General features: G+C 38.3%; 1 protein-coding gene across 8 annotated transcripts in view; it reads right to left on the bottom strand.

Annotated features, from left to right (window-relative positions):
• Positions 1–15498: 15498 nt before the first annotated feature.
• The window catches only part of SLC4A4 (solute carrier family 4 member 4), a 354963-nt gene continuing 343332 nt past the window's right edge, over positions 15499–27129 (bottom strand). For 6 of the 8 annotated variants that reach the window (XM_067736229.1, XM_067736230.1, XM_067736224.1 and 3 more), the window contains 3 exons: positions 26663–26824; positions 20511–20590; positions 15499–19811 (listed from right to left, as the gene is read on the bottom strand). In XM_067736229.1, the coding sequence (XP_067592330.1) occupies positions 19706–19811; positions 20511–20590; positions 26663–26824 (348 nt within the window). In that variant the 3' untranslated portion in view covers positions 15499–19705. Of the gene's footprint in view, positions 19812–20510; positions 20591–22936; positions 23034–26662; positions 26825–27129 lie in introns of all 8 variants that reach the window. The other 2 variants (XM_067736227.1, XM_067736226.1) reach the window with 1 other exon arrangement.

Below are 27129 nucleotides of genomic sequence, written 5' to 3'. Positions count from 1 at the left end.
AAGCAGGCACTGGTCGAGCAGGGGATGTACAGAGAGCAAGAGAAGAGCCATCTTGAATGTCCTGACCGTACACTCCACCCCTACAGACCCTGCATGACCTTTATAACCTTGGTCTGCCTGTCTTCTGAGATATCCCTGGGATCAGGTATGCAGAAGGGCACTGCAACCAAATACCACAAATGCAACACATTCACCAGCATCTAAAGAGTATCATGAGTCCAAGAGGCGGGCAAACTTTGGAGACAGCCATTTATCAGGTCAATTTTTCATGGAAGTCCAGAGGAGGACGACAATGGCACCTTGCTGTAGACCCAGCAATCAGACTCATTTCTCAGTGAGACCACTGTTGTTGCCCAGTCGGGAACAATTCCCTTCGCTCTGACCAGGGACAGATGTTAAGATGTTTAACAGGCACAACAAGGGAAGTTCATGACCATAACGCAAGATACAAGCAGTAACAGCATTCTGAGATAACACCACCCCTGCCTGTGGTTTTTGTCCTGGTCTGCAGTACCATATTGCTTGTCCGTCCTCAGTCCCCAGAGCCAGTGCTGAATACTGGACAGGCGGTACAACAACAGACCACAGGGTTAATACAGTAGTGTCTTTCTCCAGTAGGGGGCCTGAATTAATTGTCTTAGTAGCCTTAGATTTCACCTGTCTTCTACTCAGCCCCACCTGAGTCCCTTTCTAATTCTACTGGGGACTTACCTGCCCGTCCCAGGGCCATTTTATACTATGTTCTCCTCAGGGTAGATCCTGTGGCAAGGGCAGAAGTGAGTTATTGTCCTGACCGATAGCTGGCAATGGTCCCAGTGGTCAAGAGTTGATGGTGTTGACTAGATAGTTGCCTCTGGGTTAACATAGCATAGGCACTGGCATAGGCACAATTGCTCCTGGGATGTTCATTTATAGCTCTTAGGGCTTGAGTTAGGCTTCTGGACCATAGGTAGAGAGAATGACATTTCCAGTCTCAATTGTTTGTTAAACAGTCCATTCCTCCTTTCAATCAGCTCAGCAGCAGTGGGGTTGTAGGGCAGGTGGAAATGCCAGCATCTGTTATTTTTATCAGCCCATTCCTGAACTTCATGGCTGGGAAAGTGGATACCTTGGTCATTATCGATGTCCTTGGGGGTCCCTATGGCACGCACAGCTGACCTAGACCCCAAGTAATAGTTTTCTGCATTGCTGGACAACATGAGCAGGCCTTTTGTAATATCTTCCACCTGTTGTGACACACTGTACACTGTACACAGCTGTTCCATCACACAGTATTTTTGCTCTACCCCCTTCATAGCTAGGACCAGAAGCCCAAGGGTGCTCTATTTTGCCATTGCCACAGGTCCCAACCACACCCTTCCAGGTAGCCAGCCACGTCCAAGTCACAAGCCTGTCCCTGAGTTAATATCCCTAAAGCCCATGTCTGTAATTATTTAGGGGTGGTGGGTCAGAGGTATGCTTTTCTTACCCAGCTAGATAACACCCAAGTATCTGATAGATAATCCAGCTCTTTGCATTTTGCCTGTATTCACCAGCCTTCTCCGTGCAGTTAGATGAGCCATGAGTGCAGGACTGCTACTTTTTTTTTTTTTTTTTTTTTTTTTGCGGTACGCGGGCCTCTCACTGCTGCGGCCTCTCCCGCTGCGGAGCGGAGCACAGGCTCCGGACGCGCAGGCCCAGCGGCCATGGCTCATTGGCCCAGCCGCTCCGCGGCATGTGGGATCTTCCCAGGCCAGGGCACGAACCCGTGTCCCCCGCATCGGCAGGCAGACTCTCAAGCACTGCGCCACCAGGGAAGCCCAGGACTGCTACTTTTAAACTGGAAACAGACTCTGAGACTCTAAGGCCCCACGTGCTAGCGGACGGCCACCTTGGGATTACCCCCCACCCCCACCAACTCTCTGTTCCCCGTCCTTATTTCCCGACATCTCGGCGCTCATGGGAGTTTCTTTGGCATCCTGGCTCGCCAATTGGCTCACCAGTTGTTGGGCTATACCCCACAGGCCTGCAAGACTCACAGTGGCCCAGCCTCAAGCCAAAATAACAAGCCCCGAAATAGACACAGAGACATCAATGATTACTGGATAGGGGAATCTTACAAGTCTGAAGCAAGAGGTCCTGGGGCAACACCCTCATGGTATACAGCAAGCAAGACACGACTTTACTCCTTCACTCCTCGGAGGCGAAGGAGGCTACCATTTATAGGGGGCAATTGACATCAGATTGGCTCATCAGTTACCAGGGAAACCAGCAGCTGAGGCACGTCCATCACAGCCTCTCAGGTTAATGACCATCACGTGCACAAATATTGCCCTTTAATCAACTAACAGGTGGAGCCATTCTGGCATAAGGATTAGAACAGTCACTAGCTGGGGCAGGGGGCAAGCACATCCATGAGAGTAGGGTGTAGGGGAAGCAGGCACTGGTCGAGCAATGGATGTACAGAGAGCAAGAGAACAGCCATCTCGAGTGGCCCGACCGTACAGAGGCAAAGGGGAAAATGGTGATTTATGCATCCAGGATTATATATGGAAAATCCTTGTGCTGGTGACACACACAGTTACACAGAAAAATCTTATATATTAATTGCCTACTTGCTATGATACAAGGCAAAACATAGTAGGTATCAAATAAATGATACAAAAAAAAGAGTCATATCAAGAATGACACCAGGGAAAGCTTCATAAAGAGGGAGGTAGCATTTGATATGGGTCTTCATGAAAAGCCTAGTAGAAGGGAAGGATTTGGGGGCAGAAAGAATGCCTCCAAGGCACAGCTTGGGGAACTATGAGGCTAGCTTGGCTGAGAAGAAGGTACACGCAGGTGATCCTATTCCAAGAAGCAGTTTATAATAATCCCAGCACTATTGGGGTTTTAAAGAGGATTACTAAACCTGGAAAGTTAGATGGTGACACACCCGGATTGAAGATATATATATATATATATATATATATTTGTCTGCGTTGGGTCTTCGTTGCTGCGTGTGGATTTTCTCTAGTTGCAGCGAGCAGGGGCTACTCTTCATTGCCGTGCGCGGGCTTCTCATTGCGGTGGCTTCTCTTGTTGTGAAGCACGGGCTCTAGAGCGCAGGCTTAGTTGCTCCGCGTCATGTGGGATCTTCCCGGCCCAGCGCTCGAACCCGTGTCCCCTGCATTGGCAGGCGGATTCTTAACCACTGCGCCACCAGGGAAGCCCCTGAAGAGATATTTTAAAGCAGCAGAACCTTCAAATGCTACCACATAGATAAATGTCTATTTTGACCAACTCTAAGATATATCTGTTCACCCTTGAATTATATTTAAAAGTGAGTCTCTGACTGAAGCCAAAAAAAGCACCATTAAGCAGTGGATAAATGCAGTAATGAAAGCAAATGCAAATCTAACATGGACATAATTTTAATTTATTTCCCTTCAGACTGAAAGCCCCATGAGGGTAAGGACAGCAGCTATTTTATTCAACAGTATTTATTAAGCATATACCACAATACCTGGTAATAGGCACTCGATACATAAAGGCTTCATTGTGAATAAATAAATTCCCTAAGTGCAGCTTCTTAGAGTTCCAGTTCTTTCTCATACTGTGTTATCACTTGTAATTTTTACTGTGATATATTAAAATATACACTAATTTGAAAGATTTTAAACTTGGAATTTAAAAATAATAACTGTTTCTCATCTCTCAAAATAGTTGCAGTTAGCCAGAATCACAAAGTCAGAACTGGGACTTCACTGCTACAGGTAGTTATGCCAAAGAGATTTATATACTCTCTTAAGACTCTTCTTTTTCACCTTCAAAATGAAGGGTTTTCCTTTGTGAAAACTGTGCATGTGAACAGATGTACTCTGGAGAAACAAAATTTGATCACTATTGGCCAGAGAGCAAAGGGATTCAGACCCGAATGATTTCCACATGTGACCACTGCATATCAGTCACAGGTGACAGCAGTGACTGCTCTGCTGTGACAGAGAGCTCTACTGATTTCCGTTAGACGTGCTTCCACTAAAATAGATTAATTCTTAGTTATCAGAATCTGATTTGGGCACAAGCTTAGCAGGCTAATTTTCAGCCTATGGGAATAAAGTCATAGTAATTTTCAGATCATTTAATGGAAGAGAAACAAGCAAAGATAAAAGAAAGACACCACAACAAGAGGCTACCAATGGCAAACATTTCCTTCCTCTCTGGTGCATTAAACATCATCTGATTAGGGTTTATTTTAAAGGCATAATTTCCCTGATAATTACTAGTGGTATAGCTTTCAGGGTGTATAATTTACCATTAGAAAAAATGTCACTGGAACGAGGTGAATTAAATCTTTGCTTTCCATCACAGTCTAGCACTGGTTGCTATAGTTGCCTGTGATTTGAAGCGGTATTCTTGGGCTGTATTTTACTTCCAAAGAAATATAGTATGTTTTAGAGCAAACAGTAAACAGAAAGGAATATTCCAGTGGGAACTTGATTTTTAAGGAAGTAATAACTGGTGACTACTTTTCTTCACTTTATTTCTTATATTGAAACGGCTATGCTCAACTGCATAACCAACTTGGCTCAAACACACACATATTTATTAAATCCATGCATGGCTTCTGGAGGCATTTTGTCCAATACTGAACACAAAATAATGAAGGTCTTGCTTCTTGGTGCTATGTCATGTTGATACCATGTATTCCTGATCTGAGGCAATGAGGACAATTCACCTCTGTGATATTCTTCCCCCAAACTCATAATTCCAGCTTCATCATGAGAAAACATCAGGCAAATCCAAATTGGAATTTATTTTACAAAACACCTGACCCATTCTTTTTAAAATTGTCAGTCATGAAAAATAAGGAAACATTGATAAACTGTTGCAGACTAGAGCAGGATAAGGAGGCATGACAACAAAATGCAATGTTGTATCCTGAACTGGATCCGGGAATAGAAAAGGGACATTAGTGGAAAGATTGGTGGAATATCAATAATGTCTGTTGTTTACTTAATAGTATTATACCAATGTTAATTTCTTGGTTTTGATAAATGTGCCACGGTCATGTAGGGTGTTACTATTAGGGAAAACTGTATTATCTTTGTAACTTCTCTTACTGTAGCTCTTTGTAAATCTAAGATTATTTGGTCAAACATTATTCCGGGTGCTTCTGGATGAGACTGACACTTGAATTGGTAGACTGAGTAAAGCAGACTGCCATCTCTAATGTGGATGGGCCTCATCCAATCAGTTGAAGGCTGAATAGAACAAAAAAACTGACCCTCCTGGGAGAAAGGAGAACTCCTCCTTCCTGACTGCCTTTGAGCTGCGACACTGTTGTGGTTGTTTTGTTGTTCCTGACGTTGAACTCAAAGTGAAACTCTGGCTCTTCCTGAGCCTTGGGCCTGCCTGCATTCAGGCTGGAACTATACCATTAGCTCTCCTGGTTCTCAGGCCTTTGAACTTGGATTGGAAATACACCATTGACCCTAAGAGGTCTCCAGCTTGCCAGCCAGCTCACTCTGCCCCTCTCAGGACTTGTCAGCCTTCATAATCACATGTGCGAATTCCTGATAATCAATCTCTCTCTCTCTCTCTCTTTCTCTCTCTCTCTCTACATCCAATTGGCCCTACTTCTCTGGGACACTGGGACGCCCTAACTAACACATTGATGCATACCATTGTAGTTTGTTCATTTACTTTTCTGTATAGAATATATTCATCTAGGAGCTCCAGTGGCACAATTGGTTAGTGTGCCGTACTTATATAGAATATATTTACCTATTTTAATATTGATAGGTATTCATTTTGTTTGGGATTGTTATAATACCAATTTGGGGATTATTATAAATAATACTGATATGGACACTCCTATACATGTGTCCTGGTACACATGAGCATAAATTTCTCTTGGGTATAAAACTAGGAAGAAGATTTCCTGCCAGATCTGTAGATTCAGCACAACTGTAGTTTTTTTTAAAACTCAGCAAAAAGGGCTTCCCTGGTGGCGCAGTGGTTAAGAATCTGCCTGCCAATGCAGGCGACACGGGTTCGAGCCCTGGTCTGGGAAGATCCCACATGCCGTGGAGCAACTAAGCCCGTGTGCCACAACTGCTGAGCCTGCGCTCTAGAGCTCGCAAGCCACAACTACTGAGCCCATGTGCCGCAGCTACTGAAACAAGAGAAGCCACCACAGTGAGAAGGCTGTGCACCACAATGAAGAGTATCCCCCGCTCGCCACAACTAGAGAAAGCCCACGCACAGCAATGAAGACCCAATGCAGCCAAAAAAAAAAGAAAAAAAAACCTCAGCAAAAAAAAGAAAAAAATTTAAGAAATTGACATGCTTATTCTAAAATATATATGAAGTTCAAAAGATTAAGAATAACCCAAACAGTTTTTAAAAAGAAATTAAACTACATGATTTTAAGCGTCATTATAACACTACAGTAAACAAGATAGCGTACTATTTGTATCAAGATGGACAAATAGATCAATGCAACAGAATATAGAGCCTGGAAATATACCCACACCCAAGATGCAAAGCAATCCATGAAGGAAAGACAGTCTTTTGATAAATGGTGCTGGAACAATTGGATACCCACATGCAAAATAATGAACCTTGACTGTTACCTCATATAATATGCATATTTATCTTGAAATAGACCATAGAACTAAATGCAAGAGCTAAAATTATAAAACTTCTAAAATCTCAATTACCTTAGGTTTGATAAAGATTTCTTATATACAACACAAAAAGCACAGTATCTAAAAGAATAAAATCAGTAAATTGGCCTCAAAATTTAAAACTTTCTTCAAAAGATGCTCTTAATACAATGAAAAGGCAAGTCACAGACGGGGGGAAAATTTCCTAGCAATTTCATTCCTAGGTTTATACCTAAGAGTCTAGATTATAAATGACCACATACAAGAATGGTCATGGCAGCTTTACTCATAATACCTTCAAACTGGAAATAATCCAAATACCCATCAGTGGAAGAATGGATAAATATATACATGATCTACTAATTTTACTCTTGGAATTGCATCTTAAGGAAACAATGAAGAATAGGCAATGTCTTGATAGAGGCTGCTCCATCAATCTATATTCAGGAATGAAGATAACCTGGTACAGGGCCATATTGGTTTGTAGCCTGAGAAACTAATCTTTGATGTTATAATCCACCGAGATTTTGAGGCTATTAACATAGCATAATTTAGCCTAAACTGATTTATATACAGAAATTGGTACCTAGAAATGCAGTGCTACCCTAACAAAAACCTAAGTTATGTGACATTGGTTCAGGGGCCAGCCTGTGCGTGGTGAGGAAGCTTTGTTAATGGAGTCTGGAAAGATGACAATCTATGCATTGGTAAAACATTTGGTAAAACTGTTGCATGCATTAACTTGGAAGACAGTTAATGTGTTGAGTGATCTTTGGAATTCTGCATAGAGGTTGGTAAACAAAATTAGTGGTACTCCTTCCTTCCTATATATTACAAGACAGAGATTAATTGGTTTAAGGGAAAAAAGTAAATTTGCAATCAGAGATGAGAGGGAATAGAATTGAAAGATTCATTTATTTCCCTTCCCCAAACGTAAAAGGCAAAACTACGAGGGCATTTGACCTACAAAAGGACAAATAAAATTCACCTCACTCCAAGGACCAAATCAAATATGACCATAATGTCCTTTGTTAAAATTTTTGAATTAATTAAGATGGAGTCCTTTCATTTGGATGAAATAGCTCATGGATAAGAGATTAAAGGCATGAATCTACCCCACCTCCAAGAAACCTGATTAGCTCAAGTCGCCTGTAATTAAGTTTAGAGAAAGAGGCATGTCTTGAAAAGAATTGCAGATGAGTCTATAGGCACATGAAGCTGTTAGAATCAAGTAAATTAAATAGCCTTATTCTGAGAGTATTGTGTTAGTTGAGACTAAATACGATTGTAGCTGTTCTTGACTAAAAATTACCATTGGGGTCCTGAGTATTCCATGTAGAGAAAGTAGGCTGAGAAAGCTATTTAGTCCCAAGGAGAACATACTCCAATGTCCTCTTCAATTGTGGCTAAGAAGGATACTGGGGAAAGGAAATCTTTCCAGAGAGTAGAGCCAAGAGACACGGAGGATGACAGACTGGGAGCTTATTCTCTGGGAACAGAAGAGGGGTTTAATCAAGGAGTATTCTTCATCCTCAGAGTAGGGGTGGTTCTTGAAACAATGACTCAATGTGATTTCAGAATTGCTTCATGCCTCTCATTATTTCCCTTTCTTCCTGAAAGGAAATATTTGTTGTAATGAGCCTCGCTGTCTTCCATCATTGAATTGTGGGTGTGAATTGCGGGGTCTCTTGAGAAAGAGAAACCATACTCAGACCTGACATAGTAAAGACAATCACAAAATTGTTTACTTTCATCTTGATGCTACTCCTGGACTTTTGGATTTTTCTCCTCTGGGAGAGAAATGAGTACATTTTGTGTGCAGTAGGAAGGGAAGCAAATATTTGTGAATAAGTTTGGAGACTGTGCTAGATTGTATTTTGTACTATTCTTCATTGGCTGTCTTTCCAATGTGGGAGGATTATACATCCTTCCCTGATGACCTAAACTTGGTCATGTGGCTTGCTTGGGACGATGAAACATAAGCAGAAGATTTAATAGCCATCAATGGTTCTCTTGTGCTCTCTTTTCCCTCTGCCATGAATTCAGCTATATCCAGATGGAAGTACTCCATCAACCTGGGTCTTGGTGCAAAGATGACATGGAACAGAGCTCCAGCCAACAATGGACTTGTTGCAGAAATCAGGAATAAACCTTTGTTCTTATAATCCTATACATTTTTGAAGCTTTTGTTACCTCAACATAATTTTGCCCAAGCTGACCAATATGGCTTTTCTCTCCCTCTTGGAGTTTTGCCAAACATACTGACCTTTTGAAAGATGTCCTTGAGCATTTATTTGAGATGTGAGTTTCTAATGTAGTCTCACCCCCACCAAACAGGTGTTTCAGCTGTTGGTTGGGAGCATGAGTCGCTCTATTGTGTCACAAGAATAAGTGCCAACATGTCATGTTGGGGGAACTAGACTTGCTTTCTCGTGTTCCTGTGAGATCACTGAAGTTGGGGAGAGACCTGTGGAAGCTGAGCTCAGCGGGTTTCCACTTGGGCTTGGGATCAGGATGTATTCCTGGGGAACTGCACAAGAGAGAAAACCCTACTTTAAGAGATGAGAAGGACCATAGGCATAATGCCTATGCTTGTTTTGAACTGGAAAACTGAAGTCACTCTCGTGGTGTCACACTCACAAGGCTTGAGTCCCTAAGAGGAATCGAGGAAGCCTGTATCGCAGAGCTAGTTCCCCATTTATTGGTTTCTAAACTCCCATTAAAAGTATATATTTATCATTCTCAGTCAGATAGCCTTTGTGGAGTCCATTGGCCTTTCATTGCAGTGAGACTTAGAGTGTAACTGACCTAAAAGATCTCAGAACTTTTATCCAGAAAAGAAACAAAAACAACTTTGCTTGTCTGATTAAATTGGGAGGAGGGTTGGATTCCTGAGAAATCTGTTTTATAGAATATTTCTGAAGTGAAAACTTGTACTTTACGAAGCATATTATTGAAGTGAATTGTTATAATAATAACACCCATGGTTTAGTGGTTGGGGGCGGGGGTGGAGCGAGAGATCCTGGAGCCACACTGCTCAGGTCAGCTTGACCACTTATGAGCTGTGTGATTGACTCAGAATGGGCTCCTGGAAACAGGCCACAAAGCAGAGATTTCCCTGTAGGAAGCTGGTCCGGGGTGGTGCTCTGGGGATCACCACTTGTGAGGGAGTGAGGGGAAGAGAGGTGAGTGGAAGTAAATGTTGGACTATGATGTAGTTGCACAAGAGGCCTCAGCTTGTCCCCATGGGGAGCTCTAGAACTGGAATGGCCTTTCAGAAATGCCCTGAATTGAGGTAAGGGACATTGGATGTGGGTTGTCCCTGAAGATGGGAATAATCTTGGATGAAAGCAGCTCCCTGTAGCCAAAGGAAGTTTCTGGGGAGGGATTCACCTGTGACTGTCAGCAGCCAGCACACCTAGAATGAGAGCCTGGGTCCTGAAGGCGAGCTGGGAAGTGCATCGCAGCCCTGCACTTACTGCGGGCAATCCCTAACTTCTCCAGCCCTTGGTTTCTACGACTACAAAATGGGAGAAATAATAGTACCTCTCTCACTGGGTTGTTATGAGAACAAATTAATATTCGTAAAGCATCTGGAGCATTGCCTACCACACAGTGAGGCTACATATATGATTGTTAAATAATTAATTGTCCAGTGGAGGTTGTCAGGGACTACGGTTTAACAAATAGTTAGAGAAGTTTTATAATTAGTCTATTAACTGTTTCTATGAGGACGGTCACCCTGGAAGTACTTTGATATGTTTGAAATCAGTTAATTCTGAAATAGTTTAGAAGTTCTGCATGAAAATCTTAAGCGTTAATTTGCTAGGAATCTACATGTTAGCAATCATGCAAATATAAAATTTATCTCAGGCTTTAGTCAAATGATTACAGATTTTGATTTGCTGGAATATTAATCAAAGAAGTATTATTTCTGACAGGAGCTGTACTAAATATTTTACGTATCTTAACATCTTTTCTTATGCCTCGTTCCAACCACCTTAAGAGATAGATACTATACTGTTATTACTTCTAATTACAGATGGGAAACTGAGACTCAGAAGGTTTTGCAAGGCTGGAATTCAAAGCTGACTCCAAAGCCTCGATGCTTAACCGCTGTACTCCACTTCCGTCCCTATAAGTCACCCACATACTCAGCTGTTCTAAGAAGTCTTTGAAATATGTTCGATCTCTTAAGGATTGCAATAAAAAAAAAAGTAGCCTGCCAGTAACTCAACAGCATCATTTTGCAGCTTCTTAATGGAAGACTCAAGCCTCCCATCTCAGATAGTAAATAATTAAATCTTGAAATGTTAAACCTAACTTGTTTTCATAATGAAGATGTCAGCTTGCATGGTATTCTAGAAGCACTCTATAAAAAGACACTTTTTGTATTAAATTGCATATTTAGTATGAGGATATGTATCATGGCATCAAAAACATACTCAGCACTTTTCTAATTATAGCTGCTAATCACAGTCTCACCCTTCAAAAAGCTGCTCCTTTAAAAACAGCTTATATATAGTCACTAATCCACTAAGTCATAGTTACTTGTGGCTCTGCCCAAAGTTAGCAATTGTGTCTGCCAGCTGAGAAACCTAATCAATAATTGAAGCTCCACTGTGGCTAATGCTCAACTGATGCACCCCCTTGATAATTCTCTCACTGAGTCTCAACGTTTGAAATAACCTGACTAAGCTCAATTTTTACCAGGCCAGCCTGACATTCAAGGTCGGGTGAAATAGGGTAAAAGAAGACAACAGCACTGCAGATGCTGGAGAATGGCTTGTTTTCAAAACAGAAGATATCACCATGCTTCTGCTCCTTTCAACACCCATTCTTTCCACCCCTTGACACCAATCCTGATTTGTTTAGATAGTAGACTGAGATACCCCAACCCCAACCTAGCCCCAGAAGATGCTGATCAAATTCCTTTTAGACAGTGGTTGATCTAAACGTGGGGAGTAATTCAGATCTACCCAACGAGACACAGGGGAAGTCTGCTGGGCAGAGCTCCCTTTCCCAAATGTGACGGCGAAGGCTGGCTAAGAGAAAGCCCTTAGCCTGTCTACCTGCTTCTTCCTGCTGTGATATGATGACTGAAAGTACAACAGTTCTCTTGTGAATATGAATGAAACAACAAAGAGAATCGCAAGAGATGCCAGCCGTGACAGCATCTAGACACTGAACAAAAGCCAGAAGCTGCCTAACCCCAGACTATTTAAGCCAAAGTTAAAATTTTTCAGTTCTTCCAAATACATTGCTGACATACTGTGTTCCCACACTTCTCTCAACCTTTTCTCTCTCACTCCTACTTCCCAACATTCTTTCAGCCTCCTTTTATGAGGTCAAGGTTAATCTCATTTGCATGTGTTTCTCTAACATTTTTTGATGTCCCATGTTATTTCTATGGGTTGGTTCTGAAGGTTGAAACCAATAAATAGTGTTTCCATTATTATGACTATGGTTAATATTCTAATGTTAGCATGATGGCTATCTTTTTTAGAATAATATTTAATAAGAAAATAATAATAACAACAAACAAAGCTATGGGGAGTATTCCCCTCTATGATTTACACGGAAGGAAGTCCACAGAATCCACAAATCTCGTCTCAGCTCAGGGCACTGCGGACATTCTGCAAAGCACAGAGTTAGGCCCTTAGCCAGGGCCTATACAGGTCCAATACGTTCAGACATTTGGTATGATGGCTGTGTTAATATTCTAGTAGAGCCAAGTAGTGGGGTATAATTACAAATTCAATATAATTACTTACACCTGAGCCACTCATAGGCGAATGTCAAGTTCAAGTAAATTCTCTTTTCTTCCATTCCATCAAGAGTTCAAAACAAGTCTACTACATATTTGGAGTATTTACTGCTCATACAGTATTTATTTTTCCTGAAGTTTCTGATTGCTTTTGTTTTCTATTTGGGAAAATAAACACATGCCTTCTTCACCATATCCCCAATATCTTCCAGATTCTTACTCTAAGAATCTAGTGTATTCTTTTCCTTGATGTCTTCTAACTTCTATTCCAATTGGGACTGGTTTCTTAATTTTTAGACCATGACTTTCTTGTGCAACTTTTCTCTTTCCAGAACTTTCTAATTGCCTTTTTTTTTCAAGGCCTTTATCTTACACTCAAGTTTTCCAAGTTTCCAGTCATTTTAACCATTCCATGGAGTAGTTTTTTAATGTTCTCTACCAAAGCCCTCTGTCCTCTCTCATTAGTTTTGATTGTTCTCTAGGCCTGATGTCGATCTGTTATTCTGTGACTTGACTATTCAGTAAGGTTGGATCAATTGCTTTTTGTGACCTTGACTCTTTGTCTCAGTTAAATCCCTCAGTGAGGTACCTTCTTAAGTAATTTTCTAGAAGCAGGTGAACAGAAGATAAACTGTTTGGAATTTGATGATTTCTAAATATTTTATTCTGCCTTACACTTGATTGATGGGCTAGTTGGGTCAAAAATTTTCGGTTTAAAATTATTTTCCTCCAGAGTTTTTAAAAAACATTGCACTAATGTCTTCTAGCCTCCAATTTTGCTGTTGAAAAGCAAAATTGCTGTTGAAAAGAACCTTGGTTTTTATTTCTCTGTATGTGGCCTCTTTTTCTGGACAATTTAAATATATTCTTTTATTCTTGTGTTCTGAAATTTTTATTCTTGGTAATCTGAAAGCCAACAGTGCTATGCACATATATTTTAAATTATTTATTCAGAGTTGTTCAGATTTGTATATGAAGATATGTAACAACCTTCATTTCTGAGAAATTTTCTTTATTATACATTGGTACCCTATACATTTGACTATTTTTCTTTTATTTTTGATTCTATATTTTGAAATATCTCACAAGCTTTATCTTCCAACTATTCTTTAATTCTTTTAAGATTTGGAATGGTATTTTAAATTTCCAAGTGTTACCTTTCATTCTTTGATTATTCTATTTTAAATGATCCTGTTCAAATTTTGTACAGGTGTTTTCTCAAATGTAAAACAAATTACAATGATTTTTCTCAAGTTATCTCCCAGTATTTGAAATGCTTGTTTTCATAGGATTGATCTTTTCTAGTAATCTCAGTCTTTCTCAGTAACGCTTAAAGGATTTCTTCAAACATATTGTGATTCTTATTGTCTATACATATCTACAGGGTGCTTTATGTCTGTGGGTGAATCTTGTTGACCCTCAGGCCTTGCCTGAGTGTACAGAAAGATAATTATTCATTAATGTCAGATGAGGAGAGCTTTTTAACAGGAGCTCCCAATTTTTCCCAAGGCAATTTGTTCTGTTATCTTAAGAGAAAAACCCTCTGATTTTTTTTTCAACTTAAAGATAAGAGCCTGGTATTAGGCTTATTAGCAAGCAGAGGTGGGAAAGGGGATATATATATATATATATATATATATATATATATACACACACACACACACACACACACACACACACACACAACCTGTTAATATCCATTCTCAGCCCTCCACTTCCCATTCCCATCCTTGGTCCTACCTGCAACATTGGAGTCTGAGCCTTGCTGAGATTCTCCTGGCTGTCCATCTATGACCTTAGTGCAGGCTGCTTCACACGTGTTCTAGGCTGCAGCTTCCTACGCTCTGCTTCAGCATCCAAACTTGCATTTACCTTTCATTAGAATTTTCTGGGAGTTTCTGGTCTACCTGTGCTACCTTCCATATATTTTTTTTTATTCCTTTACAATCACTTTAATGGCATTTTAGAGAGGAGAAGTCTTAGTTCACTAATACGCACAAACGTCAGTTTTACATTAAAATAAAATGATCCTGGAAGAAAGACAGGGAGTATATATTTTCAACAGGCAAACCTAGAGGAAGAGGCACCAGTGGGAGGCTAGTTCACTAATCCAAGTAACAGATGATGGAGTCTAAACTAATGTAGTGGCCATGAAGATATTTATAAAAAGTTAATTATTTAGATCTACTACGGAGATAAAACAGAAATAGTGATTCACTGAATGAATGAAATGAGGAAGAGGCAGGAATTACGGATGACATTTAGGCCTCTGGCTTGAGCAGCTATGTGGCTGATGGCAACACCTGTTGACACAGAGAACAAGAAAGAGTATGTTCTGGTGAAATAGGTGGATGGTTCAATTGGGGTATGTTAACACGTGTTACTTAAAGACAAATATTCCAAAATCAGTTGCATATATAAGTGAGAAGCTCAGGAGAGCAATCTGGGCTGAAAGTGCAGATTTGGTAGTTATCCACACGCAGATGCTATTTACTGCTTACCAATGGTTCTTTTTCCTCCCTCCTATTTGCTCCCCCGACCCTCCCCCCTCCACCCCACCACCATTCTCTGATTATAAATTAAGACTGAACTGAAATTTCCTAGAGGGTTGTAAATATTACATGGAACCCTGGGGAGTCTGTGTCATGTATCTTCTGTGGAGCACCATTCCAGGATTTTAATTTGAGTAATTTTTAATAAGTGCTTATATTTAGTTCTATTGCTTGGAGAATTGATGAAATACATCAGTATCATATAAAGAGTCAAGAAAAATGGCATTTTCTATTTCACTAACTTTATAAAAGAAGAATAACAATACCATCTTCTCAATAAACCATTTCATTGATCTTAGTGGACATACTTTTTCTTGCTTTGAACCCTTGCATGATAGTACTTCATTAAGACTTGAATAGCTATCCTTACAATTTCTTATTTTACATAATTTGAACATCTATTTTATCCTCCTGCCTAGAGTGATGAAAAGCAATCAGAGGTAGGGACTTGGACTTATATTTGTATTCCCACCAGCACCCAAAGACGTAAAATAACAGGCGCTTAATAATTATTTGAAGAGTTGAACAGAAGCACTTGACACTCATAAATGCATAAAGTTACTTTATTTTAAGTATACATTTAATTTTGAAAAATATAAATGCTAAAATATCTCATCTTCTTCATCTCTTAATTCCATAAAAGTCACAATAGAAAGCTTCATAAAACTGTAAAATACTATAATGTTATAGGAATTTTAGGTTTTATATTGGAAAAAAATTATTAGTAATATATTGAAATGTTCTGTACTTTATCATTTTGTTCCACCATGTTGATCTACTTCACTTAAAATAAAAAGATGCATCATTTCTCCAAAGTTAATAAAGACTTAAGAGAATAAAAATAAGAGTATCTGAAAGTGCGTATTGATTCTGAAAAGTAATGTGTACAGATATGTACCAGCCATAAACATGGCTAAAAAGAGGCAACTATTCATTCTCTTCACATTGTAGGACTGGGACAAAGTTACTTATGGCTCTAAAAATTTCACTGGATGACTTTAGCCCTGAGTTGCAATATCTGCCTAAGAAACAGAATTCAGGATTTTTGTATGTACCCATAGAGCACAAAGAAATGAGCCAAAAAACAGAACATATCCAAATTCCTGGTCAAAACGCAACTTGACTGGTTAGCATATACCACAAAGCTTTTTTATTTCAGGCTGCAATGAAGCTTGATGAAATCATCATCTAAAAACTCCCAAGGCCCAAGCAAAATATCATTTGACTGTATTCAGCCACTTGGTGCCACTGGGCTTCATGCTCATGCTGTGAAGAGGGGATGTGAAATCTCATGGAATAAATAAGAAAATCGCAAGTTCCTGCACCAAAATCATTAAGTGGTATGAAAAGGGTTGAAGAAAGCTTTGTCCCATCCCCTGAACAATGTCAACCTCTGTAATACAACTCAAATCGTTTTGTTTTTGTTTTTTAAAGATAGTCAGCAGTCAATACATTTCAAGTACTTAACACAGTTTAAAAAAAAGAAGCAAAAACTTGGAAGACAATCGTTCTCTGTATTAAACACCAATATATAGCTGATAAAAGATTTACTCTGTGTGTGTTGGTGCATGTGCATAAAAATACATACCAACTGAATTTCTGGCGGCAGACAATTGTTTCTCTTTCCCCCTTTCTTTGAGGTGGTGGGCGGCTGACAATTAAAGGTTTGTTTCCCTATGTCTCTGACTTCCTCCATCCCCCCACCCCACTCCACTGCCTGCCTGGACCACAAAATGATTCCAGTTCCCAGTATGGAACACAAAATGATTAGGATTGCAAGTTGGTCACTGTTTTACATAGTAGAGTGACGTTTTTCAAGGAAAACAGTGTCTCCAAAAGATTTTCTTTCAAATGCAAAACCATGGGCCTCTCTGCTCTGATAAAGCAGACTCTTGACCTGGTGATGCTTTCCTTCCAATGGTAAGTCTGTACTACCACAGGACTTCTAGTTAACAACTGCACTTACTGCTTTACTTCTAACAACTTGAATCTGTTCTCTTTGCATTTACATCAGGAAGAGACACTTGGTAAAAAATTTACTGTTGTATTCTGTGTGTCCAGTTTACAGAGAAACAAAACCACCAAAAATCTGGTTAGTCCTTTATAGTGTGTAAATTCAGTTAAAATACAGATAATTCGGTGGCTCTGTGTGGACCTCAGGGTTTGTTTGTTTGTTTGGTAACTATCTGTGTTCCTCTGAAAGTAAATGATTTTTAAAATACTTCTCTGGGTTCCAAAATATTGAAAAGGTTTGATACTAACTGTTCCTTTAAGCAAATACAAGGTGCCACTCCGCATTCATATCATGAGTATTGACCTTCTGTCACAGAATATGGATCATAAATGAAGGTGTAGGTAGCTTTTAGATATACTTAAAGGCTGAAATACTGAGTTAAGTTGCTTCAGGAGTTCTTTGAAAGGGACAGAGAGGGGCATGAATCCTCAAATACTTGATTCATGATCAGAAAAATAAATTATTCTATTTAGAGCTTTTATAAAAGTGAACAAAAGTGTCTTTAATTTAACAAGATCCTAGGTTAGGCTAAATTTAATATGCATGGCTTTTAAACATTTTATTGATGCTCAGGAGAAACAAAGAGAAAAACTTCATATAGTTTTATATTAAGGTAATGAAAAACTAGATAATACAGAGTAATCATTTTAAGGATAGCTCTAAATACAAACATGATGCCAAAATTTGGCATGTGAGGTTTTAACAAATAACATTCACTTTGCCGCCTTCATTTTAATGAAAAAAATTGTAGGTCATTTGTGTCTAATTTGTATAAAATTTGAAGTTTTAAGATTATCAGATATAAAAGTAACAGTTAATTTAGAACAATACAATTTTTATAATCAAAATTTCAACAGGACAGAATTATAATTTAATTAATATAAGAATGAGTGGGAGTCAATATGTGCATATTATGAAACCAAAATAAGTGGTTTCGTTCTGCTTCTAGTACTCCTCCAACGACCGTAGTCAGCATATATCACAAATATAGTTATAGGAATCCAAAATTATGGATTCAACATTTAAAATGCTGTTTTTAATGCAGATTCATAATACATAATGCAGCCTATTAAAACACTACATTTAGATAACATGCTAAATTTGGTTAAAGATCTAATTTTCTTTTTTCTAATTTTCAATATGGTACTTTGAAATACACATACACACACGTATATAGACATGTATATTCTATATGCCTCAATCACAAAGAATAATTGCCTTTCAATCTTAAAGACAAGTGTATTGTTAAAATGTATATATATATATATACCTCTGCGATCCAACTGCATTCTCATAGACACTTTATAAATGTAAAAATGGTCTATCACATTCCTATGCATTTTGTATTGTAAATAAGGGCTATTGTATCAGTGATGGTGACTGCCGTCTGGGTAATAAAGTATATTTACCCTCATCTGCATAACAGTAAGTCTCCTGGACCTCTGATGGATTTTTCATATGTGGTTTGCGTTTTACAAAAACTGACATGAGAGGCTAGATAACTTTGCCCTTCACCTACCATCACTCTGTCTCTTTCTACCCTTGCACATATGTGTACCAGCCACACACAGAGTACATACACAAACACACAAATGTTTTCAAAATGAAAAAAATGTCTAACAATACTGCATAGGACATCAAAATGGTAATACAATCAGCATCTTTGCCCGGATACTACTATTATCAAAACATCAGTTATTCCCATTACAAAGGAGCGTCTCCCTCCTCCCCCAATCTCCTTCATAGAACAGTTAAATTTCTCTTAAAGAAAGGGAAAAATGGATGCTTAGAAACATGGTGTTTTTAATCCGATCTAGCCCTCTGGCATACCCTAGAGGTGGTGTATCTGTGTATGTGTGTGTGTGTATGTTTATGTAAAAATCACATTATATACAATACAATTTTTACAGAAAGCCTGGCAGCTACAAATAAGAGGTAGAACTACTCAAAACTATGTTTCCTGCTGCAGGAAAAAATTCCTTTTCTTTACAGTAATTAAAAAAAAGTTTAAAAAATTGACAAAAAATAAGTTGCAGGTTAGGCCCCATAATTTAAACAACAAAATCTAGGAAGAAAAATAGTCTTCAATGTACTCAACAGATAAGTTCATTAAAGGGTTAAAAAAAGTTGCATAGGAAAAAACGGACATTCCAGCACTTGCTACAATGATGGCAATAGTTTCTCTAGTGGGAGTAAAGTACCTTTAGTTTTTCTTCTTTTGATAACTCTTAAGAGATTAGTGTTTATAAGCAAGAGCAAGTTAGAATAGCAGCACGTTTTCCAGTCCTGGAGAGTGCTATAAGCGAGAAGGGACTGTCTGGAGGTCAAGGTTTGTTTAACCAGACAGAAAGACAAGCCAGTAAGCACAGCTCCAAAGCTCAAGGGGGAAGTTCCTTCAATATTTTAATAAAAGGTGTTATAAGATCCTTAATACTTTTGCCCTCTGCTTAATAAAGGAAAAGGACAGGGTCTGTGTGTGTCTTGAGTGACAGAGGAATTTGGTTGTCAGAGGACACATTTGAAAGTATAAGAACAAATAGGGGATTCTTCAGATGTTGTTTTTAAGGAACGGTGCACTACTGTCTTGATTTTACCTATGCAAGAGAGAAGCAGAGAGAGCACTGTATTGTTTGGCCAGTGACCAAAAACCAAACCAAAACAAAAATTAAAAAATAAACAATTAGACAAAAAACAAGAACATAAACAACAAAAACTGTCAGTTGTAAGAAAGACAAACAGGTTACAATATAGTTTCTGTTCCCTTGCTCCTCCAGAAATAATCATTGTCTTCAGGCTCAAGTTCTATTCTAATTTGAGGCACAACTTTTACTGGAGTTCTAGAAGGACTAGAGAAAAAGAAAAAAAAAAAGTAAGTAACTCAGAATTCCTTTACCATCTGTCAAATGTTTATGCATTGTACAGAAGTCAAATAGGTTCTTCTTTGTTCTCTTTAAATACTTACTTCCTCCTTCTGTATTAAAAACAAACATTTTTTAAATGGGATGAAGTTACCAAATAGAGTTAAGAAATTCAAGTAAAAATTTCATAAGCTCTCACACCTAGATTAGGAAAAAAAAACAATCAAGGAAGAGGACTTCCAGGTGGGTGACACTGTCAGAAGTTGAAGGACAAAAAGACTGACATGAAGAAAATATTCAGAGATTTCACGATTTTGAAAATCAAGGAGGATCTGAAATCTCTAGAGTTGTGTTAAGAGGGAAGAAAACTATTGGAGAAGAGCCGCCAGGAAATGCCAGCTACCCTTAAAACAGAGATGATGCTGATATGACAAGAGCTAACATTGATCCTGGGCTTTACCTTAATGATACTGAAAGATTCCATTATTTCTAAGAGTAAGTCGAGTAGGTCTCTTAGAATGTTTTCTACAAGTAAAAGCTGGGATGAGGTCTGGTGACTAGATAATTTATTTAAGAGAAATTGTAGAGGACGGAGAACGGGGCGTTCTGCCGATAACCTGCCATTGGTTCCGTTTCTGTGGGGCGATCATCCCACAGAATAACATAAAATACTGGGCTGGCCTTTACCTTGGTATACCGAGTGACTGAAGGAAAGGAATTTTATCAGCATGATGTGTGGCGTTCAAGGAATGTTGGTGATTTTTCCCCTAAAAAAGAAAAAAAAATTTTCAAATCATAAATAATAGTCATTGGTAAAGTATAACATTAGAATGAAAAATGTTTCAATCTTCACAAAAATGGATGCATCTTTCACAACTGGAAAGAGTAAGAAAGACAAGTTTAGATGATTTCAATAAACACAGTATCAAGCTAACAATCTAAGTAGTGTGATGAAGTCAAAATCACTCAGTCTCTTTTATTCTAGGTTTTCTAGAATGGGCCAATGTTGTTCTTTGCAGCGAGGGGGCAGGGTAAATCATTTCTAGAGGGTGATAGCGCCTCCTTAATGCCTAAGCCTTGTCCTTGGATTTCCTGCCATCTTTAGCATTCATAATTTTGTCCTGCTGTTACTCATGCAGGTAAAAAAAAGAAGATTTTGAGAAACTTACTTATACTGCAACTCTACTAGCAATTTTGTTCTTTCGTGGATTAATATGATACTGGAAAAGATTTTAGAATGATCATCGGTATTTTGCTTAAGTAAATTTCTAATATCATATCCACTACTTTCAATGTATCCTTTTAAAGCGTTTTTGAGAAAATGAAGAACAACTAGCACTAAATAACGAACTTGCCACAGACTTCTTCCAGGAGCCTCAAATTCTAGCTGATGATTTTTTTTTTTTAAGCAGCCTTTAAATTGTACTTAGAAGAGCTGTGCTAGGTTATGATGCCAACAGAAGACATCCTTTCATAGTCTCTTTTTGCTATTTAATGCTCTAGAAATGAAAAATGAAACCAGACAATGGTTTGGGGAGCTTGAACTTACAAAGAAAATATTCAACTAAAGCCTGTTGATAGGACTGAGAAGAAAGTAGCCTTCATCACAAGTTACAGGCTACAGACTGGACACCAAAGTTGAGATTGCCTTAATTCTCTTTTCTTTAAACCAGCCTCCAAGATGGCCCCCAATGCACCCTGCCTTCTGGTATTCATGTCCTTATATAATTTCTCCTCACACTGTACCACGGTTGGTTTGTGTGACCAACAGAATATGGCAGAGGAGATGGTATATGACTCCTGAGATTTGATTATGAAAGACTGCAGTTTCTGTCTTGGTTTCTTCTCTGTTATCACTAGCAGCCATGTCATGGGCAGCCCTAACAGATGCCTATGAGCCAAGGCACTAAAATCTCCTGCCAACTGCCTTGTGCTTGAGCTGGGAAGCAGATCCCCAGTTTCAGTCAGTCTTCAGACTCAGCTCCAGCTAAGCGCTTGACTGCAATCTCACGAGAGCCCTTGAGCCAGAATCAACCCAAATCAGCAGCTCCTAAATTCCTGAACATCAGGAACTGTGGGAGGAGATACAGGTTTGTTGCTTTAAGCTGCTGAGTTTTGTGGTAACTTGTTACACACCAATAGATAACTAAAATACCCATTTTTTCATAAATAGTCATTCATTTCAAACTTTTCTTGGTAACTTCTTATTGAAGTTGAAGTAGCACTATCAAACAGAAATAAAAGTACTTCAACTGTCTTTTCCTGTAACAAATCAGTATACTTTGAAGTGCATGTGGATCTAAAAGAATGTTTTCTTCAAATAAGAACTCAAAGTAAAGTAGTTTGGAGGCACTTGCTGCTTGCTATTGGTAAAGCTTGAGATATTCACTAATGTTACCACAGAGGTTTTCACCCTTTTCAAATGGCCTGTTAACTCAATTACAAAAGCAAAGATGACAGGTCAAAAACCACTATACTTTAGCCACCAGGCTACTACCCCAGAAAGACCAGCGCAGTTACAAAGATAATTTTGAAACAGCAGAAAGGGAATGAAGAAATTAGGAAGAAAATGCAAATATCTTATAAGCTATACCCAAAGAGTGGTTGTTAATATTTTATGATTGCCAATTTAATTGAAAATAACAATTATTCCAAATTCTCAGTATTAACAATTGATTCATTGATCTTTGAGAGACCCATTATGCAATTTCTCTTTTGAGCTGATTTGGTCATTGGTGGAAACCTAAGGAAGACAAACAGTAACAGACAGTGATGTAGTACTAGAAGCTGCCATTCTACATACCAGCAGAAAAAAGGGAAATCAATTAAAAACATGGTTATGAATTTAGCAATTCAAAGAAAACGGCGATAACTTGGATCAGAGAAAAGATGACCAAATAAAAACTTAAATGGTTATGGATAAAAGAAAAAGGTAAGGAGTGAAGGTCAAGGAATGTAAAAATGAAGTTTCATAATAATCAATGTAAATCTTCACATAGAAAAAAAAAGAAAGAAAACAGAAGAAAAGTTAATGAAGATGACAGTCCTAAAGTTTTTTCTCTGTAAGTGCAAATCATATTCAAGCTGGCATGCAAGAGGTTAGTTCTACTCACTGTCGGAAGGTTTGCTATCACTTAGGAAAGGTTGCTGTTCCATGATGTCCATTGGAATTTTAATACTTGGAACTTTTTCTGAGTATGGGCAGTCAGACTGTGAAAGAAATTTATAACAGTTTTTAGAAAGCTTTTACTATACAGACCTCCCTACCTCCCAGTACTGATTAAACCTACCATATTGTCATTTACATTGTACTAAGGAGAACAGCCTTAGATATAATCACTTCTCCTTTGCTGACTTTTCAAATTTTATGGCATCTTCCCCTCACATTTGTTTTCTTCTCTTCTGAGTTAAGGAGATTAAGTCAATTAAAACTAGAACCACACCAAATTGAGATCATTACAAATTAAACAATTGTAAAGCTTTCCATAAGCTGGATTTGCAATCAAATATTTATGGGTTAGTTGTATGTGTGTGTGAAGGAAATAATCTCAAACGTGAAAGACTGTAAATTAGGAGACTTCCTAAACTATAATATGGTCTTGAAATTTTTGTTTCATTTATGCTTTCTGATTCCACCTCCAGGAATATGATGACTTATCTTTCCTTCCAAGACAGGTAAGAAGACTTTTTCTAATATCCACTCACAAGGGGTCATTTACATAGACTTGAAAATAAACCATCTCCCTTACTCTAATATTCCATCAGAACTATTCTGTAGTTTAAGGCTCATCTCAATTTGCTCACACCAAATATATTTGGAAACTTAGCAAAACATGAGAAAATAAAGTCAAAAGGAAGGTGCCTATGATGGCCAGGTAGGCAGAGAAGAATCATAGCCAAAATAAAATGATAAAACCAGGCAGCTAATCATGAAGCTTCTTAAAGAAGAGACCACCTAAGCCAAAACTGTAACATATTTCCACAGGATTATCACTTTACTGTTTTTAGAATTCATTATATTGAATCTATGTCTATGCCTAGACTCAAAAGATGGAATTCATCTCTTAACTTAAAGTACCAAGGAGATGATGACCTTTAGCTGAAAGGGAAAAAATAGGAACTAGGGGTGAAAGGAAGTAAGAAAAAAATGAATCTTAACATAAAGCTACTACGCACATTGAAAATTTCTTTATGATGAATCTAAAGAGGGTAATGAGCCACAATATTCTTTTCAAAGATTAAGATATTGCACTTCACTTGAAAAAAAAATGAAGATGCCATGTGCCCCTACCTTTGTAAGAATGTCAAGGACAAGTTTTATTACAGTATTTCAAAGTTTCCCCCAATAATAGCATTTATAGATGAACCGGTTGGCAGCCAACCCTTAATCATAGCCTACTGGGCGGGTTCAAAAATGACTGAGCAGCTCAAAATATTGGCAAGCCATATTTTTCACTAATTCTGCTCACAAATATTAGAGTTGGAACTCCCATGCCCTTGTGTGCCTCCCTACATCCATGGATCCCACACCACACAATGACCAGGTGAACATCACAACAGCTACATTTCAAACAGAGAACCCCAAATAATGGCCTCAACACACAGAACGTATTACACAGATACACTCTGGCTGGATTCACTGTCTAGGATAAATATATAAGCTTGTTTGTTTGTTTGTTTTGGTGGGGTTGGGGGAAGAAGAGAAAGAGGAAAAGAAAAAAACAAGTATCACACATTATCTTCAAGAAATCTGTTGGAGATATGGATTCAAAATGATAAATATTATTAATATAAGAATAGCATTATTTAAATAAAATATGATTTGTTGAAAATCAAATCTAAGACTTAGAAGACCTTCTCAGGAGCTCATTTGATCCAACTTCTGACACTAGAGAGCACTAAATTGAAAACTTTCTTAAAAGTGGATATTTTATTACTATTTTTTTCTTAAAAGCCATTAGAGAAGAGGATTCTATAATATTATTTCATACATTTGTAATGTATAATGAATTTTAAGTTTGATGTCCATGTACATAAACTGAGGTACTTGTTTTGAAAATTCAAGATGAAATACTGCTTTGGGCTTCCCTGGTGGCACAGTGGTTGAGAGTCCGCCTGCCGATGCAGGGGACACGGGTTCATGCCCCGGTCCGGGAAGATCCCACGTGCTGTGGAGCGGCTGGGCCCGTGAGCCATGGCCGCTGAGCCTGCGCATCCGGAGCCTGTGCTCCGCAACGGGAGAGGCCACAACAGTGAGAGGCCCGCGTACCACACACACACACAAAATACTGCTTTAATTATCTCAGTATTTCAGGCGGGTTTTTTTTTTTTTTTTTTCTCTAGAGTAGCCTAGAAATTTATTTCAAATTTTGAATTCTATTCAATGTGTAAACGCCTCGTTCTTTTTAATACTGCATCTTAATCTGTTCTGCAGTTTAAGCACATTCTCTCTTTTTCTGTCATCATTGGAAACAGAAAATCTATATACATGTTCTCATTGAAGATGGATGGTGACAGTCACAAAAGCTCCCTCAGACTCTTTTTCTCTTTAGCTAAATGTGCCTTATATATTTAGCCTTTTCTTATTGGATCAATTTATCTGAAATCCAATTTTGTCTGTTGCCTTCCTTCACTGTACTGTTTCCAAGTTCTCCAAAAATAATTCAATCAGACAGCCTGACCAATCGAAAATAACCAGACAGGCCTGGATGAGAGTTTTGCCTTTGCCAATATGTGTACACTTAGAAAAATGACTTAACATTTCTCAGTCTAAATTTCCCCGTCTGTAAAATAGGAACAAAAATATACTATAAAGAGCTGCTTTAGCAATTAAGAACAAAGTATGCCTGATCCATCAAAATGATCAAGTACAGAGCAGACACCAAAAATTAACTAGACTCCCATGTTAGAATGAGATACTGGGGATTCCACTAGAATGGGGATACTGCACTGTGTAAAATCTAGAACAAACCTACAAATCTTCATATAGAAGGTGTCATTTTGGCTGGCCTTTCAAAAGGCTACTGAGATAAGCTATTGGGGTGTTTATGTATGTGTGTGTGTGTGTGTGTGTGTGTGTGTGTGTGTGTGTTAAAGAAAAGCAAATCCCAGATTTTCTCTTAGCACTGATCACAGACCCCTACTGAAACACCAAGATTTCTGTGAAATGGCTTCCGGAAAAGTGGACATTTTACTTCTCAACTTAGTTATATGATTGCAAGAGGATCACCTAAATTATGACACTGACTGCTACAATTATGTAGAAAGACCCCAAATTCCAATTTCCGTTCCTTTTTATTGAAAGGTTACAGAGAAGTGATCTCAAATCATGTCAAATCCCAATGCAAGGATAAGTACAATAGCAGAGAACTTTGGTTGAGAGCCCACTCAAATAGATACACAGATCACAGGAGGTGAGATCACCAGCATTTGCCCACACTAGGCTTAAAATTATGTAAAACGGAGTTATTATCTCAAATTTAAATCCTGGATTATCAATAATAAACCCAATACATTTTATAGCATTATGAAACAAGCTTCCTTTTTATGTACGAGATCAGAGATTGAAGTTTTTTATATATGGTGGTCTTTGTTTTTTTAGAAGTCATTATATCATTATCAGTGTATTCACAGTTACAGAAAGACTTCAGAAAATACTTTAAAAAAAATAAAGAGACAAAATAAAGGGCAAAGGAAGGTGAAAAGTGACAAGTAGCGTGACCAGGTAAACATCCTTGAAATTCAGTCATACATCGCACACAAGGGTTAAAAAAATACCATTTTCACATTTGTTTAACTAACTTTGGAATTTTACTTCGGAATTTTAGAAAGCTCCTTACATCATCATTGTCACTGTCCAGACTTCCCTTCTTCTTTTTCTTTTTCTTCTCATCCTCCTTCTTTTTCTTATCCTTTTCTGGAATGACATCATCGAGGAAGCTGAGGTCGTGCTGGGAGAAGAGGTAGTCCATGCCTTTTCTGACAGCTACAAGTGCCAAGATCTGGAAGAATAAATATAAAAGGTAGGAAAGAACCCATGTCAGAGAAGTCAGAGTGAGTATTAATACTGCCCTAGCAAAGTCAGTAGAAACCTATTTTGTACAAGTCTAGAGTATGATAGAACTCATCTTGCTTGTATGGACTTACATTATGTAGACCATAAACATCTGCTTCATGGAGAAAGTTGGTTCATAGAAGTCTTACTTTAACTCATTGTATTTTGTTCACTGTACTGTATGATCCCTTTATTTGGAATTTCCGTATGAAAAGATTATTTTTTAAACCATTTTCTTCCATGTCAGATTTT

Source organism: Pseudorca crassidens, chromosome 4, assembly GCF_039906515.1.
Source record: "Pseudorca crassidens isolate mPseCra1 chromosome 4, mPseCra1.hap1, whole genome shotgun sequence".
Taxonomy (NCBI): Eukaryota; Metazoa; Chordata; class Mammalia; order Artiodactyla; family Delphinidae; genus Pseudorca; species Pseudorca crassidens.
The sequence above is the reverse complement of the archived record's forward strand: the minus strand, read 5'-3'. Positions and strand labels throughout refer to the sequence as shown.